This window comes from Fusarium phalaenopsidis, assembly GCF_050370095.1.
Source record: "Fusarium phalaenopsidis strain FUZ10S chromosome Unknown contig_32304, whole genome shotgun sequence".
Classification (NCBI taxonomy): Eukaryota; Fungi; Ascomycota; class Sordariomycetes; order Hypocreales; family Nectriaceae; genus Fusarium; species Fusarium phalaenopsidis.
The window spans coordinates 2,055,093-2,076,893 of record NW_028145404.1 but is presented as its reverse complement, the minus strand read 5'-3'; the positions used below and the strand labels follow the sequence as shown (position 1 = coordinate 2,076,893).

The 21,801-nt window shown below is 55.9% G+C and overlaps 4 protein-coding genes across 4 annotated transcripts; 2 read left to right on the top strand and 2 right to left on the bottom strand.

Moving 5' to 3' along the window:
• Positions 1-790: 790 nt before the first annotated feature.
• On the top strand, positions 791-2,404 carry LRP88_09932 (peptidase M24, structural domain-containing protein; the record flags this gene model as incomplete). The annotated part of the gene is made up of 4 exons (XM_083246405.1): positions 791-812; positions 1,077-1,265; positions 1,324-2,136; positions 2,208-2,404. 4 exons carry the CDS (start codon positions 791-793, stop codon positions 2,402-2,404), a joined length of 1,221 nt encoding a protein of 406 aa, XP_083097518.1.
• Positions 2,405-4,187: 1,783 nt separating this feature from the next.
• LRP88_09931 (uncharacterized protein) lies at positions 4,188-8,623 on the top strand (the record flags this gene model as incomplete). The annotated part of the gene is made up of 6 exons (XM_083246404.1): positions 4,188-6,355; positions 6,653-6,740; positions 7,134-7,465; positions 7,519-7,983; positions 8,038-8,245; positions 8,297-8,623. The coding sequence occupies 6 exons, from the start codon at positions 4,188-4,190 to the stop codon at positions 8,621-8,623; spliced, it is 3,588 nt and encodes a 1,195-aa protein (XP_083097517.1).
• Positions 8,624-10,509: 1,886 nt separating this feature from the next.
• On the bottom strand, positions 10,510-14,107 carry LRP88_09930 (uncharacterized protein; the record flags this gene model as incomplete). Its single annotated transcript, XM_083246403.1, has 2 exons — positions 10,510-13,768; positions 13,869-14,107. 2 exons carry the CDS (start codon positions 14,105-14,107, stop codon positions 10,510-10,512), a joined length of 3,498 nt encoding a protein of 1,165 aa, XP_083097516.1.
• Positions 14,108-17,794: 3,687 nt separating this feature from the next.
• LRP88_09929 (serine/threonine protein kinase CLA4) lies at positions 17,795-20,371 on the bottom strand (the record flags this gene model as incomplete). The annotated part of the gene is made up of 3 exons (XM_083246402.1): positions 17,795-18,204; positions 18,266-18,365; positions 18,419-20,371. 3 exons carry the CDS (start codon positions 20,369-20,371, stop codon positions 17,795-17,797), a joined length of 2,463 nt encoding a protein of 820 aa, XP_083097515.1.
• Positions 20,372-21,801: the final 1,430 nt, after the last annotated feature.

Here is a 21,801-nt window from a genome sequence, read left to right as displayed (position 1 = left end):
GAAGAACATAGAAACACACACAAAATCATACCCAATGGCAATTTCCAGCCTCGAGGGAGCCCCCGTCTGTCACAATCATGGGCACATGTGAAAGTGTAGGGTAGCTAAAATTAGCCCCGGCAGACGGGAGTGACCGATTGCCCAAGACGGAAAATAGGGCTGGATGAAGTCATTATCAGTAACGACAGTTCCTGAGCCCCTCAACACCGAGGCCCGAATACTCTTCGCCAGAGTGAAAAAAAAAGTGACTGTGTGCGGCCGTCTCCGAGAAAGGTCAAGCTGCAAGCAGAGGGCGCACTTATTTTGAAAATTCCCCAGGTACTAAATGGTCTCTGGGCAACTGGAATGACGTGTTGTTGACCTGTTGACCATCACGCTTTGCTGCAAGTGGCGCTTGCTTTTGCGCACACAAAGACGCACACAACCCAGACATAATACACCAGGATTCACCACCAGCAATGAACATCGGGGCAACCCTAGGGGAGGCATGGGTTACAGAGACTAGAAGCAAGCGCTAGCTAACTTGATCAAAGCGAGAAATCACCATAAATCATACAGTTAAATAGCAATAATCCACCCTCGAATGCAGTCCATCCATCTTGGGCCCCTCCTCCACTAAAACCCTGTCGTCGAAGCCCTTCCTTCCAGCTCCCAGTCCAGTCCCAGGGCCCCCGCTTCCATTTCTGTGCGTGCGTGCGACTTGGTCGAGCTTTCGTCGTCCACACTCCCCCGGCATTCGTAGTTCTTCACCCTTCTCACCAACCAACCTACCTGAACAATTTTGCCCACCATGTCGGACAACAAGGAAATCGGTAAGTCTTCCTGTGTTATCTTGTTCTGCCCTGCTTGGCATCCAATGGCGCGCACATCAAAGAGCTCCTCTGCGGGAGCTCGCCTGCTGTAGCTCTGGCGCTGGCGTTGGCGCTGCCCCTCGCCGTTCGCTTGCTCAGCTGTTGGCTGCCCCGCCATAACAACAACCCATTCCTGCGAATGCCCTCGTCACCATTGCCCCACGATGACCTCGCTTGAGATGTCGAGTCCTGTCTAATGACACTGATGCTGATGCCGCTCTACAGATTATACTCTGGCTAACCCAGACACTCTCACCAAGTACAAGACTGCTGCCCAGATCTCGGAGAAGGTCCTGGCCGAGGTCTCAAAGCTTGTCGTCCCCGGCGCCAAGATTGTCGACATTTGCCAGCAGGGTGATAAGCTGATCGAGGAGGAGATTGCCAAGGTCTACCGAGGCAAGAAGATCAACAAGGGTCTGTCTTCCAAAACTCCCCCGTCTCCCGCCCGTACAGCATCACTGACGCCGTTTAGGCTTCTCCCACCCCACCACGGTCTCCCCCGCGTCCTATGTCACTCCCTACACTCCCCTTACCTCCGACGAGGCTGAGGCCGGTATCGAGATTAAGGAGGGAGAGCCCATCAAGATCCAGCTCGGTGCCCAGATCGATGGCTTCGGCTCCATTGTTTGCGACACTGTTGTCGCTACCCCCGAGGACAAGGCCGGAGAGCCCGTCACTGGCCGCACCGCCGATCTGATCCTGGCCAACTACTATGTCAATGAGCTGCTCCTGCGACTCATGATCCCCCCTGGCCTCCTGGCCCAGGGAACCGACGAGGAGAAGGCCAAGGCTGCCGCCCAGAAGGCCCCTACCCAGTCTAAGATCACCAGCCTTCTGGAGAAGGTTACCAAGGCCTACGATGTGAACCTCGTCGAGAGCACCACCTCGTGGCTGTTTGACCGCAACGAGATCGAGGGCAGCAAGAAGATTGTCCTCGCCCCCGCCGAGGGCACCAAGGGCGACGGTACCCCCGAGATTAGCGAGGTCTGGGGTGTCGAGGTCGGTGTCAGTCTGGGTTCCGGCAAGGTCAAGAGTATCGACCAGCGACCCACCCTCCACCGCCGTACCAACCAGACCTACGGCCTCAAGCGACCTACCTCTCGCAAGATCCTCTCCGAGGTCCAGAAGAAGTTCGGAACTTTCCCCTTCAGCTTGCGACAGCTTGAGGATGAGCGTGATGCCAAGTCTGGTGTCGTCGAGTGTGTCCGCGGTAACGTCTTCCGCCAGTACGAGCTGGTTGGCGACAAGGACAACGCCCAGGTTGCCCGATACCTCACCACCATTGGTTAGTATTTTCTTGAATCGAGAGACGCCAACTAGCCACTGTGAAGCCCCTGACGCTGACGTGAAAAACAGCCATCACCAAGAACGGCATTACCAAGCTGGGTGGACCCCCTCCCCTGAACCTGGAGAAGTACCAGTCGGACAAGAAGATCGAGGACGAGGAGGTTCTCAAGATCCTGGAGCAGCCCATCGCCCGAAATACGGGCAAGAAGAAGAGCAAGCCCAAGAAGAAGGCCGCTAAGAAGGAGGGCGAGGCTGATGCCGAGTAAATGGAATGACAAGAGCGGAGATGTTGATGACGGGGTTGGACAACCTACGATCCGAGGACAAGAGGCGCAAGATATCAGCATGCATGTCAACAGGTCGGGTCTTTGATCATGCCTTTGTCGGACGGGGCTATTCGAGGGAGAGTCTTTCCAGCGCAAACCTTTGGAAAGTTAACGGGGATGTTCGACATTCGAAATATCACGCCCAACATGTTAGTTAGATGGTTGGGGAAGCCCAGGGAGGTATATAGAAGCCCAAAACAGCCTTATACTGACCAAGCCCCTGATTCTGCCATTATCTTGTTGACTGCCTCGTTGGAGAGTGATCTTGAGGAGGCCTTGGTTGAAGCATGCACACAAGAAAGAGGAGTTGGAACAAGACCCAAAGGGTCCGGTGGAGGACTTGGATGAGGGGTATCGTCATGTGGATGCAGAACGAGGCGAGTGCCTGAGATAAGGGACAGTGAGTGACTCGATGACTGATGGGAGCTGCCCTGCCCGTACTGTGGCGGGAGGCCACAAGGCCGATCCGATGGATGGTTGCTCTGGAGGCGATGAGTGAGTTCGGGAGCGAGCAAGGTCTCGTCATGGAGGAAGGGGGATCTGATGCACAATGCGTGGCCAGGGGCTTCCAATTCGCCAGCTCGGGCAGAGTCGCCTTGTTGTGCCCCCTCCCGGCCGGCCCCTGACGGCGTGTGATTTGTGACGGGGCGGCCCAAGGCGGGCTATGAGGTTGGGGAGAAAAAAAGCAGACGAGGCGTCCGTCTAGTCAGTCCTAGAGGCTGCCTTGCGGCGAAAAGTAAGCATCAGGCTGGACAGCAAATGTTTGATTCAGGAGGACGGGATTGTGCATTGACGGGGGGAGCTTCAAGCTTGACCCCCTTATACTGTAGCTCGAGACGGGAGCTAGACTTGGGTTGGGCTGGTGGGTAATGGAGCTTTGCTGAGCTTCTGACTCGATGACCTGGGGGAAGAGAGGTAAGAGAGCTAAGATGGGACTCGGGCCTGGGAAAAGAGCTCAAGGGGAAGGGGAAAATGAGAAAAAAGAAAGGAAAAGTAGGAGGGAGAGGGAAAAGAGGCGACAGGGCTCACAGCATGACAGTGAGAGTTTACTGTGTGAAGTGTTTGATGCCCATGAGGTGGTCTTGGACTGGAGCTATGAATGAATGGATATAACTAGCTGCTGCCCACCCTGATGCCCTCACCACAGTGCTATACTACAACTACCGTTGTTTCAGTACCATTACTGTTCAATCACTACCACTGACACTGGCACTGCCGATAGCCCTCCATCCACTGATTAGCAGGGCTGTAGGTAGCCCGGGACTGGTACTGTAGCTGTTGGGTCCAGGTCGCCCCCGTGCGTTGCTCAATTGCCCGCCCCCCCGCAACCCCTTGTCCGACCCGCGCCGCCAGCTCCGACGGGACGCACCTCTACCTGGACCTTCTCAAAGTCGAGTCTCGTCTCAACCCGCTACCCACCACCACCCTCTTCCTTTCTTCTCCTCGTCAAGACACCGCGTCAACGCCCGGAAAAGACGCGATACCGCAGCAGTAATTCATGCTGCTGCTCCAGAGTGAAGTAACTATTTACCCCCCTTTTTTTACTCCCCACGCGCGTGCCCTGGCTGACCATGTTTCTTTAGTAGCCCGCCCAGGCCTACAGAGGTGCGCTGCTTGTCCCGCGGCAACAGGCAGAGGCACGGCAGGCAGGAGGAAAAAAAAGAAGGGCACCAGGGAAACGGGGGGCAACCACCACAACCACAACCACACAAAGGTCGACACAATGATCTCGTCAAACACCCGCGCCTCACGATCTCGCTACTCTAGCCCCGCGCAATCCCAAAACACCAAATGGAACGGAGTGCTGGACGCGTCCAAGGGAGCTACCGAGGGATCGAGGGCATTCATGCAGCGATGGTTGGAGCCTACCGTGCAGAGCAAGGCGAGCTTCGAGGATGATGGTCTGATGCGATATGGCGTCGTGGAGAACATGGCTCCGTTGGGAAGTCTGCCCAAGCCCAAGAAGGCCGCGCCCGAGACCACTTCTGGCGTGCGGAGGATCATATTGAGGCCGTCAGGGGCAAACGCTGCCAAATCTACGGCCGAGGCCATCCCGAGTGATCCGGCTGCAGATGTCGACGTGGACGCCGGCCACGATGCTGATGCTGCTGCCGCCGCAGCTGCTGCCAGAGCAAGGGCGGAAGCGTCTTCCCCTCCTCCGACCACCCAGCCCCCTACACCGCCACGGCGGAGGTCCATTGTGCTCAAGGACGCGGCAGCCGCAGCAGACGATGAGGACGATGAGGATTACGACCCGAACCGGACGAAGCGGCGACAGTCGGGTCGCGCATCTCTGGGGAGGCGGACACGGCGCTCGTCAGGCGGCCGCAGGAGCTCCATCGTTGTGACTAAGCCGGCAGCAAAGGAGACCAGGGAGGCCAGGGAGCCCAAGGAGAAGGAGGCGAAAGAGGCGAAAGAGGTCAAAGAGACGCCAAAGGACAAGGACATCAAGGACACGATCCAGGCATCCGAGCCCATGGCTGAACCCCAGGACAAAGAATTCATCGACAAGGTGGTCGAGGCTGCAGTGGATGAGGCCCTCAAGCACTACCGCTATCCGACGGCGTGGGCGCTGCGGACCCTCTACGACGAAAAATCAGGCGACCCCCGGTTCGTGGCCATGATCGAGGACGTCTTCAACCAGACGGCCGACGAGGACACGATGCGAAAGTTCTCGAAGCAGATGGAGGAGAAGAAGCGCGAGGGCAAGAGGGACAATCAAGGCTGCTACTACTTTATCCCGCCGACGACGAACAGTCGATTCACACCGCACAAACCCAAGGCAGCGCCCTACGGCAAACTGCTGCATCACCACCAAGAGGAGCATCAGCACCACGACGGTGACGACGAAGACGAGGAGGATCATCATCACCGACGAGCGGCCAAGAAGGCAAAGACGCTGCATTCTTCCCGGTCTCACTCTCGATCTCACTCTCACTCTTACTCTCACTCTGCGCCGCACTCCTCTCACCCTGCCTCTGGCCACGCCACCCGCCACACACCCCGGAAAATGTCGACAGACAAGCAACCCCGAACGCCGACGTCGCGGAAGAGAGGTCGTCGCGACTCTGCGTCTAGTGACTCTTCGCTCTCGTCGGCTCTCAGCCTGTCGTCTCCAGAGGCCAGCATCGGTAGCCCCAGCCCCGTCCGTCGAGGGGCAACGGCTGGTCGCCCTGGACGTGGATCTGGAACTGGAGCTGGAGCTGGAGCTGGCCGTGGACCTGGGGCCGACTCCAGCGATGCGCCAAAACCTCGGCCAATCACCACCCGCCGCAAATCACTCGCCGCCTCCAACAAGTCCAACAAGACCAAGTCCAAGCGATCCAGGTCAAGCCCATCCGCATCACACTCTCCCACCCTCCCCGTCATCTCAAACACCAGCAATTCTTCTGCCGCTGATGCACCCACCGGTGCCACCATCAGCGTGAGTGCCGAAGCCAGTATGCCAGGAAGGCTTGCTGATGCTCCCGTCTTGAACAACCTCCTCCCTCCCAAGACCAAGGCGGCCAAGGGCGCCAAGGGCTCGTCTGTGCCGGTCGATGAGGCTGGTCATGATAACGACGACTCCTTCTGGGACCGCAGACGCGACGCGCAAAAGTTTGCCAACAGCGTCACAGTCCGCGAGAGCTCGGTTCGTGATGGTGAGGACGATGAGCAGGTTGCGACACCCGCCAAGAAGACCAGGAGGACGCGTCAGTCGATCGCGCCCCCAGCGACAACAAGGGCGACCCGATCGGCCAGCAAGAGGCCTCACGATGAGGTCGAGAGCACCGTGTCTCCAGTTGCATGGCCTTTCCAGCGTGAGAGCAGCTCAGTCGCAGGCTCGAGGGCTGCCACGCCCACGCTACGCCCACCCAAGAAGCAGAGAACTGGCCTTCGTGTCAAGTCATCGTAAGTCACACCCCAGATGGCGCTTCATCTCCAAGATGCATCGATCCCATCTACACAACCATGGTGGTTTTCATGTCGCTCTCGCTTTGGGTGTGTTTTTTGACACGGAGAGACGCCTGGACGCGTGAGAAATCACGTCTTTTGTCCCTTTTTTGGCTGATCTCACATCACATCCATCTCCAACCACCCTTTGCGTCAGAGACGAAGATGCACTAGCCTAGGCTCTGCCGCAAGACAAGGCCTTGTTTGAATCCATGCATCATGAAGAATTTTGCTGACAATACGTGCCCTTTCTAGCCCCGTGAAGAAGCGAGGAGGAACTGCTGCCGGAGTGCCTCGGGCTATGGGAGATGGCACAGCAACCAGCGCGGCCGCCAAGGATCAGGTATGTTTCTTTTTTTCCTTGTTTGTTTCTCATTTCACTGGGAGGATGTGAGACGCGTTTCAACGGCGATACACTCTGGGAGCCATCATGATGGAAATCCAAATTTCACAGATCCAGCAGATGGTGGCCATTTTTTTCGTGCCCTGTCTGTTTGGTCTGGTCTGGTCTGTCTGATGAGGATCACCAGACAGGGCTTTTTTGGTGGTCCCTGCAAGAGTGATCCGCTTTTCCGAGCCAGCCACCAGATTGGAACGCGTTGCAGCAGAAGCAAGCCTCAAGCGAGGAGCGAGAAGCGCATTGTATGCGAATGAACTCGCGGGCCAACGTGGACATGAGACGTGGCTGGATATGCATGCCCTGCCCTGGTAACCACTCAACTGACACGGCGGTTAGATATCCGACAACGATGAGGACTGCTCCGCCTGTGGTGCGGCTGGCGATGTCGTCTGCTGCGACGGATGCCCTCGGTCATTCCACTTTGAGTGCGTGGGCATGGTACCATCTGACGATCTCCCTGATGAGTGGTATTGCAACGAGTGTCTGTTCAAGCGGTATCCTTCGCGCATGCCTGTCCACAAGGGCATCTTTGGGCCTGCTCTGAACAACCTCGAGAAGAGCATTCCTCGTGCTTTTAGCCTCCCCAAGAAGTTGCAAACCCGCTTCGAAGGGGTTAAGGCTGGACCTGATGGCGAGTACGAAGAGGTCACGACTGCCAAGACGACTAAGTAAGTGACGATTCCGGGAATCTAGATATCTGAGTGGCTAACCGAGACGACAGGAGGAAGAATGGCTACGAAGAAGTACCCGACTTCTTCAGGCAGCGAGACGATGGACAACCTGTGCTCTGCCACGGCTGCCAGAAGGCCGCGATAGATGTCCGGGCCATCATTCCTTGCAGCGTCTGCCCGCGTTATTGGCATATTGACTGCCTGGATCCTCCCTTGGCCGTTCCTCCAGTTCTTAAGAACTGGCGATGCCCTCTTCATTCTGAAGAGATAATTGCCGAGGTCCGCTCGCTCGCGCCTGCTCATCGGTTCCGCAAGATCAAGGGAGCGCAGACCATCACGCCAGCCTTGTCACGAGGCCTCAAGAACAATGGCCAAATTGAAGTGGACTGGAACGACGAGACAGAGTCTGAACCAGAGTCAAAGCCCGTCAACAATTCTGGCTGGCCAGATCCCGACTCGTTTGGACGGGCTTACAAGCTGCCGGCCCAAGGCATTGTACTGGACTTTATTGAACAGTGAGTGACAGCATCACCTCTCTTGCGATCCCTGTGTTCTAACGCCATATCAAGGTTGCGCCGCCAAAACGCTGGCTACGGCCCTCGTCAAGACGAGCCTCGATGGCTGTCATACGCCCCTGTGCCTGTGAAGGACTCAAGCCATCCCGTCAAAGGCTCTGATCTTCAGCGGTCAGTGGACGAGATGCAAGTTGCCTTGACCATGACCAGCCTCAAGGACCACAAGTCGGAGAGCGTCGACCAGCTGATCTCAGCTCTCTTGGTGAGTAGTTGTTATACCGCCTTGTCGCACATGTTACTGATATATCTACAGGACGCTGCTGACCCCAATGTTCTGGCACTCATGGCCAAGACCGATGCTGGCAACATCGCTACTGGTCACCTCACAGACAGTGACAAGCTTAGCCTACGCGTTCTGCTTGCCCAGATGGATGCTATGGGATCCCGTATTAGACATCTTCTTGGTGAACCGGACACCACCACTATGCTTGATCAGGAGCACGAGATACCTAGCATCCTATCTCCCCAAGACTCAGCTATCGCCGAGCCACTCGATAAGGTTGCGGTGCCTCCGCCTGTCACTGAACCTACCCCCCCTTCAACCATTGACCACGCCGAAGGCGCCATGGAACTCGATTAAACCTCCATCGACATGTTCCGAGAGTGGCTTACAACCCCTCTACCCTCTTCCTGCTCGCTCTGTCACGACAGAGCATCACGATTCCCAACGATTCTCGACCAAAATTGGCACTCTTGTTTGACTATAGCGTAACCCCCTTTTCTTCTCTTCACTTTTCCCCTTTTCATAGAAATCTGTGTACGAATTTCAAAGCTCTCACACGCATGCGAGCACTCTCACTCTATCAACCCCAACAACCCAAAACCTCTTGAGCCCGCTGACTATGGATCGCTGGAGTTTGGGAGGCTTTTGGTATTTCGAAATCATCACGACCACGGCATAGAAACGACCTGGGTGCTCTCTTGACATTTTTGTTTTTCTCTCTCTTCCACCTTGCCCTCCCTGATTCATCTCTTCCTGTGCTAGCTTGCCGTTCAGGTTATTGCCCATGGTCGTACCCCTCTTCGCATCTTCTTCTCTTCCCAGTGCCATCTGATTCGTGGTCTTTCCCTGCGACTCTACTTCTCAAAACCACTATATTATGGACGAAACGAATCTCCTTTTTCTTTCTTCTTTCACCCGCCAGCGGGGCGGCAGCGGTCTGATGCACCAGGGAGGGGGTCTAGGCGGGTGGCACAAACATGGTCACCTAAAGCAGCGCTGCGTTTAATGCTCTTGTTGTATCATAGTTTTCGGTGGAGTGGCATAGGATGAGATATTTCATCCCATCACCTGCCGGAGAGGGGAAGAAGGGTAGGTGGATGGATGGATGGATGGAAGGGGTGGAATGGTGATGGATATAGCTCCTTTTCGGTATCGAGGATAAAAAAGACACAAGAAGGCGAGCCCAATATCAAACCTAACAATCTGCCATGCGTGTTCCTTTTGCTGCCGTGACTGACACGTTGATTCCTCTCATTGCCTACAGTAGTCGCAAGAGTAATTCATACGTGTGTTGGTCATCTGATTGACAACGGGAATCAAGGACCTTTGATAATGTTGACCCCAACGACATTGCTGTACATCATACATGTGAACAACGTCAATTGCGAGGCCGTGAAAAGGTCAAAGTCGTAAAAGCGCCCCCATCTTCCTATTCTTCCATTTTAATATACAACAATCCTTTCATTGCGAGGCATTGCCCTGCTTAGCCAGCTTTGTTTGGCCTCTCTTTCCCAGTGACCTCTTTGCCGGTAAGCTGAGCCAAATACCCTTCGCAAAACCCACCCAACCTCTTCACCCAAGGCTGAGTGAACCCAACAAAAAGATTCCTTTCAGTCCATTGACCCGCCCAAATCTCACTCGTGTGATCAAGACTCGTCGCAGGCCCTTGAAGGGGGTGCCAAGGTTTCCTTTCTACCGAGAATTGAACAAACCCAGACCAGACCAGACCAGAGCCCATACGTAAATCCGTCTGTCGCCGCCTTGAACAAGAATCGTCGAGTAGTTTTATTTCTTTCTTTCTTAAAAAGTGATTTTCCCCCAGGTTCGTTCAATCGTGGAAATAGAATAGTCCCGCTTCTCCGTCTTTTGTTTGTTGGCGGCGTCAGAGTTAGACATTCAAGGCCGGCCTGAAGTGCGCTCCCGCAACGCAAAGCAAAGCAAGAGATAGGAGGCAGGCGTTGAAACAAGAGATCTCGCAGCGCAAGGCATCCAAAGTCGCACATGGGACACCCGGTCCATACCAACCATATTTGGTCATCGTGACAACGCGGCCGTCTTTGCCATGCATGTCTGTATCCGAAGTAAGAACCCCCCTAATACCCCCCAACTCCTGATGGCATCATGTGCCGGAACTGGCCTGAAAAGTGAGAAGAAAAGCTCAAAAAGATCCGTCTAAGTTGCAAACAGCTCCCAGTGACGCCGTTGAAGCACAGCTGATTTGATTATCTCTGACAAACACCTCGTTAGTTTCTCTGCTGATCGTTGCGAGACTGAGCTGTACTTACGCGGCCGCGTCTGGGATTACCCTGGTCCTGCTGCATGTAGCCCATGTTGGGCATGCCTCCTCCCATGTTTCCGTAACCGTAGTTGCCCATTCCCATGTTGAACCCCGGTGGCGCAAATGGGGTCTGCCCGGCAGGCATCTGAGGCATCTGCGAGACGGGAGGCTGGATTGGGCTGCCATTGGGCATGTTCTGCTGACGATACTGATCGACAGAGGGGTTGGGACCGTTGAAACCCCCGTAGCCAGCCTGCATGGGAGGGAAGTTGTAATTCATGGGTGGCGGGCCACGGTTCATCATTTGCTGGTACTGCATCTGCTGGAGGTTGGCAGGCATTGGGCCGCTGGGCGCGTTGTACATCATGCCCTGGTTGAACTGAGGGAATGCCGAGACACCGCCATCGCCTGCCTCGTTCCTCTGGCCGCCATAAGGCATGTCGAAGCCAGGGGGGTTAGCCGGGGCGTTCATTGGGTTATAGAACGGTTTGTTGGAGTGGGCAGACTGAGGGTGGTGGCCATTGGAATTCGCCTGTCTCGAAGCTGGTCGCTGGCGCTGCTCAGCGTGAGTGCTGGCATCACGGTTGTTTGCAGCGTTTCGAGTTGAGATGCCGACCTCATCCATCAGGCGCTTGTACCCCTGGTTGGGCTGGGCCTTGATTCTTACAAGGACAGCCTTCACGTTGTCAACCACCTGGGTGCGAATCGACTCGTCAAAGAAGGGCGTCGTAAGCACCTTGAAGATGAGCGTGGCACCGCACTGATGATCCTTGAGGATAGCCTCAAGAACCTGGTCGTTGGGGGTGAAGAAGAGCGCCTTGAGGATCGCATCTCGGGCATCAGCCTCGGCCTTCTGGTTGATCACCTTCAGGACAGTGAGATAGGCAACCTTGTGAGTGCAAAGGTGCACCAGGTAGGGAACCAGCTGAGGCGAGAGGACGGTGCGACGTTGGGGGAATGTGCAGGTATCCAGGAACCACGTCAGAAGCAGGGCGCCGTTAGCGTTTGTTGCCAGCTGAACACTGTGAAGGGCAATGGCAGCCGCGAGCATCCGCTGCTGATCCTTGGTAGCATGATGGCTTTCCAAGCAGGCTCGCATGGCACGGGCGCCATACCGACCCTGAGCAATCTCCCACATGCGGCTGAGCATTGTCTCAAAGATGAAGTCGTTGTAGGGAGCGCCAAACTTGAGGCAGCCCTGCAGAACATAGTTGCCGTACTGATCAAGGAAGAGAGGGATCGTGTAGGGTCGTAGGTGCTCGACAATCATGGACATCTGGGCGGGCGTCTTGCACACATCGATGATCTTCTGGGCCGCCCAAGTACCGTTCTTGTGCACGCCAATCTCGGCCATGTGAGGCGCAATCTCGGTCAGCATGGCATCACGGAGCTGATCGGAGCAGTGCTCGAACAGCTTTTGAACCACAGTGTTACCCAGGTAGTCGGATGAAAGCTCGGCAATCTCCGGGAGCATGTCGACGGCAATGTTCTCAATCTCCGCCTGAGACAGACTCTGGTTGTCAATTCGCTTGCGGATATCTCTGAGCTTTGGCGCATCGTGGACTCTAGTATGAGCGGGCTCGCGGATCGGGGGAATCTCTTCAACAAACGAGTTGAACTGAATAGCCGACTGAAGGTTGCGAGAGATCCTGAACCTGTCCTCGTCCGAAGCTCCAAACTGCTTGACAATATCGAGGATGTCCGTAGTCATCTCACGAAGAGCTGGAACCTTGGGAGAGGCGTTTGCTGAGGCAGGGGCAGGGGCAGTTTCACCAGCGGGGGTAGCAGAGCTGGCGCCCTGAGCGTTGTCTTGTCCCTTGGCGAATGGATCAGGGCTGGGAGAAGGGAAAACACCGTCATGGCCAGGAGTGTTGGAAGCAGAGGGCGGCTTAGCAAAGTTGATACGGATGGGTCCAGCACCTGGGAAAATCTCCTTGCTGTTCATGCTTGCCTTGGCCGAGATGGCACTCTCAACACGCTCGAAATTGACAAAGCCGCAGTTTTTGTGGGTAAGGACACGGGCAGACAGGATGGGACCGTGGGACTTGAACATTTCGATCAGAGTCGAGGTGGTGGTTGAAGTGGGAATGCTACCCAGCCAGAGAGCGCTGGTAGGTCCTTCAAGGCCCTGCTCGTCAGCACTGAGAAGGCCGGCATTGCGGCTGTTGGACCTGCCAAGGTTCATTCCAGCAACGGCCTGAGGGAGGTCCTCGTAATCCTTTTCGTCCTGCAGGCGAATCTCGGCGGGCGCAATGCCATTGGGGATGTTGGAACCACTCGACATGTAGGTCCTCATAAGTCGACTACCGGGAGTATCCAAAACACCAGCGGTGCGGGCACGAGGGCGGGTGGCCGAGGCCTGGTTGGCAAAGGCCTGGACGGCAAGGTTGTGGTTGTGGATTGCGGCGTTGGTAGCTGCCAGCTGATCCTGGAGGGCAGCGACATACTGGGGATCCAGAGGCATATCCGCATCATAGTCGTCCTCATCATCGGCATACTTGTCCTTGTTGTTGACCGAGTAGGATCGGAAACGGCTTGCTTGCTTTGTAAAGTCGAGGTTGGCCAGGTATGGAGTCGCAAGCTGGGCGCGGGGAGGCTGCGGGGTCTCTGCGAGACCGAGATAATCCAGGGTCCTCATGTGGACATCAGACTCGCCGCCGCCTTCCTTAGAGAACTGAGACTGAGCCGGGGAGCTGGGACCATTGGAACCCACACTGGCAATGCTGGCGAGGGTGGAAGCTCGCTCACGCCCAACACCCGCGGGGTTCCAGCTGCTGAAGATGGAGGGACCGAACGGGGAGCTGGTACCGGGAATCGGGGCAAACTGGCTTCTCTGAGGCATGGATCCGGCTCGCAGGCGGGAGAGGAGCGTGGAGCTGGAGTTGGCAGCCGTGTTCTCCTGGGGGTCTGGGTTGGGAGAGGGGGACTTGAAGGGGCTCTGAGTCGGCGTTGGCCTGCTGGTCTTTGCAGCCAAGCCAGCGACACCCAACATGCCGTTGGCCACTCCCCCAGGAGAGAAGCGCGAAGGCACCGTGCCGGCACGAGCGCGCCTGGTCTGAGGCATCGAGTCTGGCGTGGGAAGTTGGGCGAAGTCGGGGAAGCCATCGGTTGGGGATTCGGGAATATTCTCGCGCAGCGGCGTGGAATTGCCGCTCGTGGGAGGACCACCCCAGAGGCTCCCCGGCATGCCCGGTACGCCCTCTTGAGCCTGAATCTCGCGAGCCCTGCGCGGTGAGACAATGTCCACGTCAGCAACTGTCACAAGTGGAGGACATGATGGCAATCCGAGGAGATGAAGCAGCTCGGAGATTGGGACGGACAAACCTCTTGGAAAACAGACGGCTGGAACCAGACATCTCGTGCGACGGAGAACCAGCCCCGGATCGCGGATTGCTCGCCATCTTGCCAGAGGGATTGAGACCACCAGACAGGCCGAATGGAGAGCGAGAAGGCGGCAGAGGGTCGATGGGGGAGTTGTTGGCGGAGGGAGAGGTGGAACGGGGTTGACTGGCAGACTGGGAGGCGTAGCCAAGAGTCAAGTGTTCGGATCTAGAAGTTGACATTATCAATTATCTAGCCGACCTCATGAGACGGTGACACGAAGAGGTGTCGGGCCGGATAGTGGATTATTATTCGCAGCGGGGATCGGTTTGACCAGTGGATCAAATCGTGTAGTCGTATCTAGAGGCGAAAAGGACAGCCCTGGGAAGGAAGTCGTCTAGTGAACAGTACGGTATTGCAGCAGCTTCTTTCTTCTGACCCCGAACGATGGACGAAGGGGTGGGTGATGACGTGGAGCGCCGAGGATGATGCACCGTAGGTAGGCGACAGAAACGTGGGTGTTGGATTTAAGGAGCGCGATGCGAACGAGAAGAGATCCAGGAGCCGTCGGTATTACAAAGGATGCTTCGTACGAAGGAGACGAGGACAAGATCGGAGCCGAGAGCAGTCGATGACCGAGAGTCGTTAGGTCTAATATGGATGTCGAGGGACAGGGCGATCCGGGAGGAGAGCCGATCGAGACGATGGACTTTTCTGTGGCCAGACAAGAGCGCTGGAACTTGTGAAGGACTGGACAGTGGCCGTCCAGCGTCGTCCGAGCCAGCGGCTTGGGGAGTGATGCAAAAAAGGAAGGGAATGGGGAAGGGGACTATATGAAGGGGGGAGGGGGGGACAGGAAGAGAGAGTGTGTGAGAGGGGAGAGGGCACAAACAAAGGGTAGGATCAATATACAGGCCTCATGGAGAAGGACAAAAAAGGAAGATTTTTTGACGGGGCCTGGAGAAGCAGACGAGGCGCGCGCGATATGGAGAACGGGGCAAGATGGGGGGTGGAGGAGGAGGAGGAGGAGGAGGAGGCGGGAGTTAGCAGTGCCTTGGGCGGGAAGGAGGGATGTGGGAGTGGGAGGAGGAAGGAGAAGGGGAGAGAGCCCACGCCTTGCTTCCTTCCAGCCCAGACCCAACGGAGCATGGAAGCTGCCCTTAGAGGCTACTACACTCAATACAGCACAGTGCAGTAGCCAGGTACTGTACATCAACGCCCCCGGGGCCCGCTAACCAAAAACGCGGACAGGACAGTGAACGGCCGTTAGTGGCCAGCTTTTGCCCTGAGCGAACACACTCACTCTGTATCCTTGTGGGCAGTTTTGGGGGACGGACGAGTTGCCCAGGTGGATAATTTTAGTGGGCGTCCAACCCCCCAGGGCGACAGAGAACGTTTGCAACAGTCGAGCCCGGGCTGTGCGAGTTCCCCTCAGGGCTGTGTACCTACGCGTCTAGTTGCGGTATGGAAACTTGGTGAAGCCCGCACACAGGGCATCCTAAGGCACGAGCAAAGCGACACAACACGCAACCTGCTTGTCCTGGCCACGCCGAGCATGAAACGGCGCCCGCCGCGTGGGAATTTTACCTGTCTTTTTTTCTCCCTCCTGCATGCATGCAGTGTCAAGCTTTTTATTTTTTTGTGCGGTAAACTCTCGCTAGGTAACCAAACCGAGCCGTTCCGTCGCCAGGACGATTCGAGTTAGTATGAGGTACTGTACCTCTGCGGTGCAGTTGTCCCCGTGTTAGGGTACAGATGGATGCAGATATAAACTTGCAGTGCCGTTTCTGCTTTGGCTGACAGTTGATTTGTCTGTTTGGTACATGCACTGTACTGTGCTGTGGTGCCGTCAGGGGGCGAACGTGTACTTTCAAGTTTCATCGTGGAGCAACACGAGTTGGTTCTTCCTGGATACGAGCCGAGCCATTGGGCGTTCGTTTCGCAGCTTGACTTCCTCTGACAGTCTTCCCCAGACTATTCATCTAATAATGTACCAACTTGCTTTGCTTGCCCAGCCATCTATACCCAAGACCCTGCTGGTAATCAAGTTGCAGGAGGTGACGACTTGACCTGGACAGTTTCGAGTCCCAATCCCCGTCTCGACTCCGTGTGTAAGCCTCTCTGTCCCACACGGTCCGTCCGTGACATGAGTCGGCACGCGCCGAGAACGTTGCAATTCTGTGCGCCAGCAGCTCAGCCTGGAATCAATTTTGTACCTGTAGCTAGACTGAATCATTCGCAAGTTTATACTCTAGAATCGCACTGGTTAATCTAGTCATTGGAGTGACAGACGAGGGTTCCTTGTCCCGCCTTGCATGTACACTAGACGCCCGAGGTCACCTTGATCAAGCTGCCTATTGCCTGGCATATAAGACGGCAGTACGCACGTCTATCAAAAAGCCAAGGCTAAATCCTGCTGACATCGGCTGCTCGGGATTCGGTTAATCAGCTGTCTGAATCCTCATCCATAGCCTGATTTTGAAAGCCCACGTTGCTGACCTTGACAACCTAGCTCAACACAACACAACACGCCTCACTTTCAACCCAGCAACAGCCTCCATTCTCTGGCTTCACTTCAGGTACTTCAGCTTTATTGATGACAGACACCCTTTCTCATTTCATCTCCTCTCATCTCCCCTCTTCCTCATCGCTCCCATATCCTCTCTCACTTTCACACTTTGACTCCCGAGAAGCCGCCCCCATTGGCCAACTTGATGACACCTCTCCCCATCTCACGAACCCCTTGCTCGGCTGCGCCCAATCACGGCCCCGCACAGCCTCGTCGGAGGATCTGCTAGCCTCCATGCTGAAACAAGCCCTACCATTTACCCCCTACCCGTACATATGCAAGCAAGTTGTCCTTACAGAGCGCGAGCGAGAGCCCAAGAGCTGGCAGGGCATGGTGGGTGTAAGTCAGGGGCTACACGCCGAAACGTACGCACACGCACTCACCACATCCCCTCCTCTCTTATTCGGCATCCATACAGCGTAACCTACGTACCGTACCGACATATCACGAGCTGACCCCGGCCACGCCTCGGCTTTGGTTCTTGGCCCTGTTTCATATTCCCATCCAGCGGCCCCCAAACAGAGCAGCCCATAAAGGTAACTCGTCGTCTTTGTCCCAGGCGACCCGTGACCCCGCGTCCACTTCATGCCGAATCGCTGAGATGGCCATTGAGAGCCTCTCGAGGATTCGATACATTGCCTATGCTTGGCTGTCTTGCCTGAGGCCGTGGCCCTCTCTTTGCCCTGTTACACGACGCGCCTTTGTCCTCTCAACTTGAGCATGCAATTGGTTACCATGGATGTATGCCAACCCAGCCTCCGTATTCGAAGCGCTGCGTAACTACTACGTAGTAGAGAACCACTTGTTTTCTGTCATGATACTTCCCAAACCGATTGATCTGAAACAGATCAACAACTTCAAGGCCGTTCAGTAGAATCCATGCAAACATCTCAGCTCTTTATTTCCTCTATATTGTCTTTCATTACTGGCTTCAGAATGATTCTCTTGCGCGTGACAGTTCCCGCTTGCACTCGAAATCTTGCTTTGCTTTCATGCGACAGACCGTCTCCATCTGCCCAACCCCTTCAAAAGCTTCAAGGGCCCCCTATATGTGACCCGACTCCTAGTACTCTGGGTATTTGTCCTAGCTTTCATCGCATTTCATCATCATCGATAGTACGTGGTTCGGCACCTTGAGCAAGGCAGCTAGGTACTGTAGGTAGGTAGAGGGATGTCTACACTTGGGACATCCTCCTGCCCAGAAGGAGGTGCTAAAGAACTTTCGCCCGTAACGCCAAAAAAACAATCATCTGGGGGGAATATATGTGCCACCTTGCTTCCAAACCACATTCAAAATGCCGCGTCGCAAAAAGAGCCCGTTCTCTTCAATATCGTCAAGCCCTCGCTTGCTCCTCGTCCCTTACTTGGCGTGCTTCTTGAACGCCAACAAGTCCGCTAGACTGGCTAGGGGGCAGCCGTGTCGCAAAAAGTCGTGGGCCAGCAGCTCATCCGCCGAGGCGCGGCTCTTGACATCCACACACAGGCAGACAGACAAGAACGCCTTGAGCTCCTTGCTCAGCTTCTCGGGCTTCTTGAGCCGGGGAGTTCCGTTGGTAGCGATGAGATACAGCGCCTTAAGGGGCTCCTCGTTGAGGTAAGGCGGCTCCGACTCGATCATTTCAATCGCCATGATACCAAGAGACCAGATGTCCACCTTGGGACCATACTCCTTTTGTTTGACAACCTCTGGGGCCATCCAGTAAGGAGTTCCCACCATAGTGGCTCGCTTCGACTTCGTCTCTGTGAGCTTGGCGCAGAAGCCAAAATCAGCTAGGGGCGTGTGTTAGCAGTAGTTACATGAGATAGCACCCTTCTTTGTTTGACAACTTACTAATCTTGACATTTCCGCGCGCGTCCAACAGAACGTTGTCACTCTTGATATCACGGTGGATAATGTTTTGCGAGTGCAGGTGCTGCAATCCGCGGCAAGTCTAAGGCGTCTGTCAGAATTGTGGCTCAAGGCCAAGAATGCCAATGAACTTACTTCGTGGCAGATGGTCGAGATCTGCTCTTCAGAGATCGACGGGTTGTTGTCGATCACATCAGTCAAGGCACCACCCTCCATGTACTCCATAACAACCCAGAGCTCCGAGTTGTTGTTGCGCAGGAAGGCATCCAGGAAGTTGACAATGTTACGGTGACGGCTGTCCTTCATAACCATGATCTCGTTCACAATAAGCTCCTTGCGTGGTTGATGAGCGAGATCCATTTGCTTAATGGCAACCTGGGCCCGGGGTCCCTGCGCGCGCAGCATGTCACGGGCAATACCCACGGCTGTTTCCTTGATCTTGGCCACATAGACCGAGCCGGAAGCACCCTGTCCGATCTTCTTTTGCTTAGAATAGGAAATGTTAGGGTCATCCTTGGAAACGGCTTCCTTGAGCTTGGCCATGACCTCACTCTCAGACATGGTCGACATGCGAACATCCTGCTTGCGTTCAGATGCCGAGGGCTTGGCCGTAAGCGCTGCCTCAGCGGCCTTGACGCCATCAGGTTGTTGCTGTTGCTGACTGGGCTTGGGCGCGACATTGAGAGGCTTAACAGGGGCAGGCAGTCGCGAGGGCTGCTGCTGCTGTTGCTGCCGGGGCTGCGATGCTTGGTTGCCATTGGCATAGCGGGGAGCATTTGCGTGGCCTGTAGCACCGTCGTTGCGAGGAACTCGCTGCGCTTGGGTGGGGTCGCGAAGAGCGCTGGAGCTGTTCTGCGAAGCCAAAGGCGGCCGCGAGGAACCAGTCGGGGCAGGAGGGGCAGGTCGCTGGGCTCTGAGGTTGCTTTGTTGAGTGGACGCCTTTGGTGCCGAAGGGGCGGCTCGTGATGGGTTGTAACGGTCGGGCTGGGGAGAAGGCGATCCGCCGTATCCGCCAATCTCCTGCTGGGCCAGAGGGACCTTGGTTTTGGGGAGAGAAGCATTGTATGCTTCCAGTTCGCGTCGGTTCTGCTCCTCGATCTCACGCTCGCGTTGTCTCTGAGCTTCCAACTGCTTCTTACGTTGCTCCTCCCTCAAGGCTTCCTGGGACACGTAGTTAGGGGCCATGGCCTGCATCTGCTGGCGCTGCTGCTGTTGCTCCGATGGCGAAGGGCGCTCGTCAGGTCGAGCAGGACGCTCAGGGCGCTCAGGACGTCGAGGAGGGGTCGAGGCAGACTGAGGAGGAGTGTAGCCGGGGCGTTGAGAGGCAGGAGGCGGCGCGGGGCGAGGAGGGGCGACTGAAGCACCGCTGCCATATCCAAGTTGCTTGTTCCCTTGGCTTTGCACAGGAGGAGTAGGTGTCAGACTGGAATACTGGTTAGGGTTCTCCGCCCGCTTGGCCAGATCGGTATAGAAGTCAAGGACTTCAAAGACGGCCTGGGGGTTACGCTCGTAATCCTCCTTCGTGATGGCAGACGAATTGAGGAGCTTCGACCACTCAGGGGGAAGTCCGACAAACTCGCCAGTCTTGGGATCGAAGCCAACATGGACGGCATGGGAGAAATTGGTCGGGTTGCTAACGCCGCCCATTCCAGGGCAGGCGCCGTAGATGAAATCAATCCACTCGTAGAGGTCATCGTCGCTCTTCACCTTGATCTGAAGGGTCTTGGTCTGTCCATCGTCATCACCAGGGCTGTTGGACGAGCCGTCGGGCTTCCGCTTAATCTCAAAGATGGTGCCGGCCGCCTCAACTCGTCCGACATTGACAACGTCCCTTAGGAATAGCGTGTACGAGACCTTGCCACCTTCTGTCTTGTGGAAATCGAGCGACTCCTTACGGAGGATCAGATATTTTTGCTTCCAAGGCTGGATGAAGTTCTTGCTCTCCTTGACGGAGGCCCATCCCTCCTTCTTAATTGCAACCCCTCCTAGACCATCAGTGTTGTTGGACTGCTGGCGAGCGATCGGGAGCGAGATGGTGGAACCGGTATATGTGGAGGTTGCGGTGCTGCGAATGGGAGAAATAGCCATGTTGGCCATGCTTCCTGGGAGATTGGCATTGGGCGTTAGATTCAACCTCGGACGGTCGGTGGGAGGTCGAGGAGCTGGGCCCGGGTTCATGAACTGCCCTGACGTGTACATACTGTGGATGGTCAGTTATTGATCGTCAATGCGATTCCGTCTCTCGCTTCATCGCTTCTGCTGACACCCGCTCGGACACGGCTTGCTTCCTAGTTTGAACCCCTGAAAAAAGGCATGGCAGCCATTCACCCAAAAGTGGCAAGACCTGGCGACCGCGGGTCTTTCATGGCTTCCATGGTCCTCCAAGATTTGAAACTAGGAAGCGCGAGTATTGCCTGGATGCATCAAGAGGCGCGGCCCCTCACCCCGCCTCGGCACCGTGACACGCGCTGCCTCATCCAAGCCCGAGGGGTTACAGTGTTGCAGACGTACCTGTTTTGAGCCATCTTGGATTATCTGAGCTGCAAAATGCACAACAAATCTGGCAAGGAAAAGATGAAACCGAGGCTGGCTGTCGATAATGCGCGAGCACTCGAACACCGAGTGCTACGTCTTGCTGGTTCTTCGGCTGTAGTGGCGGTGGACGGTTCTAAGAGGTGGTCGACCGGCCCAGGAGTACTGAAACGGGCTCTGAGCGGTCGGGAGTACACCCAGCGGAAAGGCGACCGTGCCAAGATTAGTAAAACGATTCGCTCTCGGGCGCAACGAGGAAGGCTTCTCAGCGAAGGAATATAGAGATCATGTAGTCGCGAGTCCGTTCGGAGCGGCGGTCAGAATCAGGCTCGCTCGTGGGTGACGAGCACGGGGGAGACTTGGGGTGGAGGTGAGAGGCGCTGGTCCCAACGGCGGACTGGAGACGGGAGGGCGGCAAGCTGCGCAGTTGTACCGTACCGGCGCACGCAAAAGCTTCTCAGTTGCCTGAGATGCAGTGAGACGTACAGTTTGCAGCGCGGGATCAGGACAAAGAAAACATCCAGAAGCCGCAAAGAAGACGAGCGGGGGAGGGAGGTTGAAGGGGGAAGAAGGGTTGGGTGATAAGGTAAGGTCGAGGGGGGTGGGCTTGGATGATGAGCGACCACGAAGAGCCAAGAAGGAGAAGGAGACGGAGGAAACGAGGGGTGGGGAAGGAGGAAGGAGCCCCCAGGTGCCAGTGCTTGCTTGCTTGCCTCCATGCTTAGGTAGGTACCCTCTTACCCTTAGTCCCTCACTAGGTGTCAGGCAGGTGTCGACGGGCGGCCAGCTGGGCTGTTTCCATGTGCCATTAGGCCCGGTCAGCGGCTTCCCGGGTCGCTAACGCCTGTCTTTCAGGTAAGGCACCTAAGATTATAGTGGAGTTACCCCCCATCGGTGCGCTAGGATTGAATGCAAGGATATGGATGGAGGTAGACGATGGAGGGGCTACCGTCTCCTTTGAGGACGGGGACTTGACTCGACGCAGT